The sequence below is a fragment of the Frankliniella occidentalis genome, unplaced genomic scaffold, assembly GCF_000697945.3.
Source record: "Frankliniella occidentalis isolate FOCC.00 unplaced genomic scaffold, Focc_3.1 Scaffold35, whole genome shotgun sequence".
Lineage (NCBI taxonomy): Eukaryota > Metazoa > Arthropoda > Insecta > Thysanoptera > Thripidae > Frankliniella > Frankliniella occidentalis.
In genome coordinates, this window is record NW_026267165.1 from 1610644 (window position 1) to 1614769 (window position 4126).

The following is a 4126-nucleotide window of genomic DNA, read 5'->3' on the forward strand; positions in this document are numbered from 1 at the left end:
TTGTTGCGGCTGCGGTGGCGCTGTGTCAGCGTACTGTACCTCCAGGACGTCGTGGACTTCGAGGAGACGTTTAGGCAGGTTCGTTCCGTTGTCACTGTAGCTGTAGCTTTGATGACAAACTTGACAAACTAGTTGACATCATTCGCATGTTTTTCAACGTCCCTGCTCTAGATGGAGAGCCTAGCACTTTCGTCCAACCTGTCGGTCGCCGGGGTGCCCGTGCCAGCCAGCGCCCGCTCCAGCAGCACCCACACCAGCAGCCTGAGGCAGGCTCTCCTTGATGTCCGTGAGAAGCAGGCGGGAGGACACGCCGCCGTCGTGCTGCTGATGCCGGCGTGGTGCGTGGACGCGGTGCTGCGGACGGCCGCCGCCCTGGAGGACGAGGGCCTGTGGGTGCCCCGGGAGGTGTCGCTGATCGGGGTGGGTGGAGAGGCCGAGGCCGCCTTCCTGGCGCACAGCCGCCAGACTCTGGGCGGACTCATCCTCCGATCGCGACCCGGCGGCGTCCCCGAGTTTGAACGCTACTTCCGCTCACTGTCCCTCGACGCCAACCAGCGCAACCCGTGGTTCAGCGAGTTCTGGTCCAGCGTGTTCCACTGCCGGGGCAGCGCCTGCCGTAGCTCGGGCCGCGGCGCGCGCGGCCTGGACGCCTATCAGATGCAACCCGTTAGTATACATTTGTTGCGACTTAAGCAATTTATCATTTACGCATTTTTCTTAAAATTTTGTGAAAAATTTTCATCAGTTTTTAAAAGTTGCTATTTTGTAACGTTTCTGAAAAATCGCTCTCCATAGAACCCAGCCACCGCCAACGTCATCAACTCGGTCCTTGCCGTGGGCCACGCTCTGCAGACCGTCAGGAGAGAGCTGTGTCCGGGAGACGCCGGCTCCGGGCTCCGCTCTCCGTGCCGCTCCATGGCGGGCATGCTCAGGGTGCGGGCGCGGATGCTGGAGGTCGCCCCCAGGATGGCCTTCGTCGGCGCGGGCCTCAACGCGGTGGCCTTCTCCGCAACCGGCGAGAACACCAACGTGGCCGTGGAGGTCCTCAACGTGCAGGTGTCAGCCCACAGCAAAGCTGCCGTCGCGGTACCGGTGGCGGAGCTGTCCGCTGCTGACGGGCTGACTGGCCTCGTAGAGGACACCGCCAGGGCGTACCGCGGCCCGAACAGGGAACCTGTCGACCTCCTGGACACAACGATCTCCTGCCCGGGAGTACACTCCACCACACCGGCCACCCTCACTTCCACCCTCCCGCCGACCACCTCCACCACAGCCGCCAGCAGCACCAGCAGCAGGTACCTGATGGAGTTGCCCGGCGTCGGCGCCGAGGGCCAGCCCGCGCCTGCCCTACTCGTGCTGCTGGCGGCACACTCCCCGATGCACGGCGTGGGCGCGGGGCCCTTCCACTGCGGGGACCTGGACGCGGACGAGCTTTGTCACCTGGCCGGTGCCATGTTCGCCGTGCACCGTGCCAACACCAACGCCTCCTTGCTTAACGGTCGAGGTGCGTCCGCTGCTCTTTTATCCCACGCCAAGGCGCCATGCAGCACGCTGTCAGTGACTTGGGTCGTTTTCAACCCCTGCTTGTAACTCTCGCGGTCCGCAGGTCCTAAACTGGGGCTGATCGCCCTGGACACGTGTGGCCAGCCCGGGCGCGCGTACTCCAGTCTGTTCGCGCTGCTGTCCCAGTCCGAGCGCTCCGCCGTCCCCGTCGCCGCCCTGGTCATGGACGGCGCGTCCGTGGTCGGGCCCATGGTGGGGCCGCTCCTGCACATGCAGGCCATACCGCAACTCAACGTCTCGGACCACCAGCCCCAGCGCCACATGGTGAGCACGGCGGGCTTTATTTTCTGTTGTGGGACTCGTTCGGCCCCCGTTCCCTTGCGGAAAATCATTTCGGTGGTCAACCTAACTAGCCAAAACTGTGCGTCCGACACGGTGTTGCAGGAGGTGCAGGCGGGCACGGAAGCCACCTCCCGCGCGCTCCTGGATGTGTCCGTGGCCCTGCAGAGGCACACCGCGCCGACGTCCCCCGCGGGTGCCACCGAGTCGCAGGATGCCCAAGGCGCGGCCGCGCCCCTCGTGGTGCTGCACGGCTCGGCGCCGCACGCGCGCGCCCTGGCCCGCCACCTGGAGAGCGCCAGCCTGGCGCGGTGCCCCGCCCACGACCACCACACCGCGGCCCCGGGCTGCCTGAGCGCGGTGCTGCCTATGCCCGCCGGCGACGCCAGGTGAGCAGAGCACCCAACACCGACACGACCCTCGACCCTCATGCAACCCCTGTCACCCATCTCTTGTCACGCCGCAGTCCGACGGGGCGCTCCGGGCCGCTGTATCTGCTGTCCAGCCTCACCCCCAACTCGGTAGTCATCCTGGCCCTGGACAGCTTGGACGATGTGCGCGCCCTGCTCCTGGTGGCGCAGTCCCCACTGGTGCCCCGCCTCGTCTTCCTCGCCGTGCTGCGCTCGGCTACGCCTCTGCGCGCGGGTAAGGTCGCGTCCCCTGCTCCACCGCGAGTCAACCCACGAATAACTCTGGAGACGGCAACTGACTGTGCATCCTGCCCTGTCCGCCAGACGGGCATAGCGTCCTCAGCCTGGTGGCCGACGCCTCGGTGGTCCCGCCTTCGGCCACTCCTCGGCGCGCCGGAGCGGACAGCCTGGAGGCGGCCTTCACCGAGTGGCTCCAGAACAACCCAATGTCGGGCATGCCCTCGGCGTGGGCGGACAGCCTCCGTTCGTCCTCCTGCGACCCGGAGGACCTGGACCGCGACTTGTGGACCCGAGCAGGTATGGTTATCACTGGTGGATTTGAAAATTTCTAAAAATGCAAACCACTTTCAAACTTGAATAAATCCCCCAACACGCAACTTTATTTGAGTCAAGTAATATTTCCCAATATTAAAAGTAAATTCCCAAATTGTGATGTGTGATAACATGGTGTGCCCCTCAGATATCATGCACGCCGTGGAGCGCGTTGCAAGGGGCGTGCGATGGGCGACGGACAACAGGACGCAACCGGCCGACCTGCCCTCGCAGGTGTCGGTCTTCCTGGAGGAGGAGAAGCGCGCCGACTCGGCCGACCCTCTGCCGCCGCCCAAGGTGGACACCTTTCGGATCTGGCGAGGCGACGAGGCCCTCGGGTCCTGGAGCCCGCAGGGAGGCCTCGCCCTCAGCACCGAGCCGGGCCTGCTTGCCCTGGACGAGTGAGTGCGCCTACTTCCTATACTCTACTGAACGATTACCTCCATGCTGCGTGGCAGTGTTGTTGACGTCCGTGTCGACGCAGGTTGTCGGTGAGCGGGCGCCCCACGCTGTTCCACAACCTGCAGTACGCGTGGGCCTTGTCGCTGCTCGTGCTTGCGCTGCTTGGCATCCTGCTCACCCTCCTCACCGCCGTCTTCTTCCTCTCGGCCGCCGCCGTCTCCAAGACGCCCATCTCCGGGGGCGCAGGTTCGTTCACAACCACGCGTTGGGGTGGGGTGGTTGTTCCTTGTCCCCTTCTCGAAGCTGACTCCACGCTCTGCCGCAGGTACCTCCGTGCTGGGCTACCTCATCCTGCTGGGGCTGCTGCTCCTGCACGGCGCCGTCCTCGGCCTGGTGCTGGCTCCGGGGGAGATGACCTGCGGCGCGCGCAGGATCCTACCCGCCCTCGCCTACGCCCTCATCTTCGCCGCCATGTTCCTCAAGGTCCTGACCACCTGGCAGGTGTGCGACCGCAAGGGCGGCGTGGTGCGGCCGCTCATGCTGGTGCTGCGCGCGCTGGGGTTGGCCGCGCCCCAGGTGCTCGTGTCGGTGGGCTGGCTGGCGCTGGTGCCGCCCTCCGTGCACATGGTGGCCCCGGCCGAGGCCGCCGCCCCGCACGCCATGTGGCAGTGCGACGGCAGCCCCGGCGAGCACACCCAGGCCCCGCACGTGCTCCTCTCCCTGGCCTACACGTGCCTCCTGATGGTGGCGACCGCGGTGCTGGCGCTGCTCTGCTCCTCCAAGGAGGAGCTGCTGGAGGAGGGCACCATGCTGCGCCAGGAGTCCCGGTGGATCCTCGTGTCCGCCGTGGCCGTCGCGGTGCAGCTCGGCTGCTGGGGACTGGTTGCCGTGGCCGCGCCCTCGCTCGCCGGGCCCGCCCC

The 4126-nt window shown here is 66.1% G+C and overlaps 2 protein-coding genes across 2 annotated transcripts in view; both read left to right on the forward strand.

Moving 5' to 3' along the window:
- The window catches only part of LOC127749142 (uncharacterized), a 20063-nt gene that overhangs the window by 7938 nt on the left and 7999 nt on the right, over nucleotides 1–4126 (forward strand). The window lies entirely within an intron of this gene.
- Nucleotides 7–4126, forward strand: part of LOC113212469 (uncharacterized) — a 4700-nt gene continuing 580 nt past the window's right edge. Inside the window, exons 1-10 of the mRNA XM_052266045.1 lie at nucleotides 7–78; nucleotides 172–666; nucleotides 796–1504; nucleotides 1607–1827; nucleotides 1948–2231; nucleotides 2309–2487; nucleotides 2577–2789; nucleotides 2953–3205; nucleotides 3289–3452; nucleotides 3532–4121. Of these exons, the coding sequence (XP_052122005.1) occupies nucleotides 172–666; nucleotides 796–1504; nucleotides 1607–1827; nucleotides 1948–2231; nucleotides 2309–2487; nucleotides 2577–2789; nucleotides 2953–3205; nucleotides 3289–3452; nucleotides 3532–4121 (3108 nt within the window). The 5' untranslated portion in view covers nucleotides 7–78. The remainder of the gene's footprint in view (nucleotides 79–171; nucleotides 667–795; nucleotides 1505–1606; nucleotides 1828–1947; nucleotides 2232–2308; nucleotides 2488–2576; nucleotides 2790–2952; nucleotides 3206–3288; nucleotides 3453–3531; nucleotides 4122–4126) is intronic.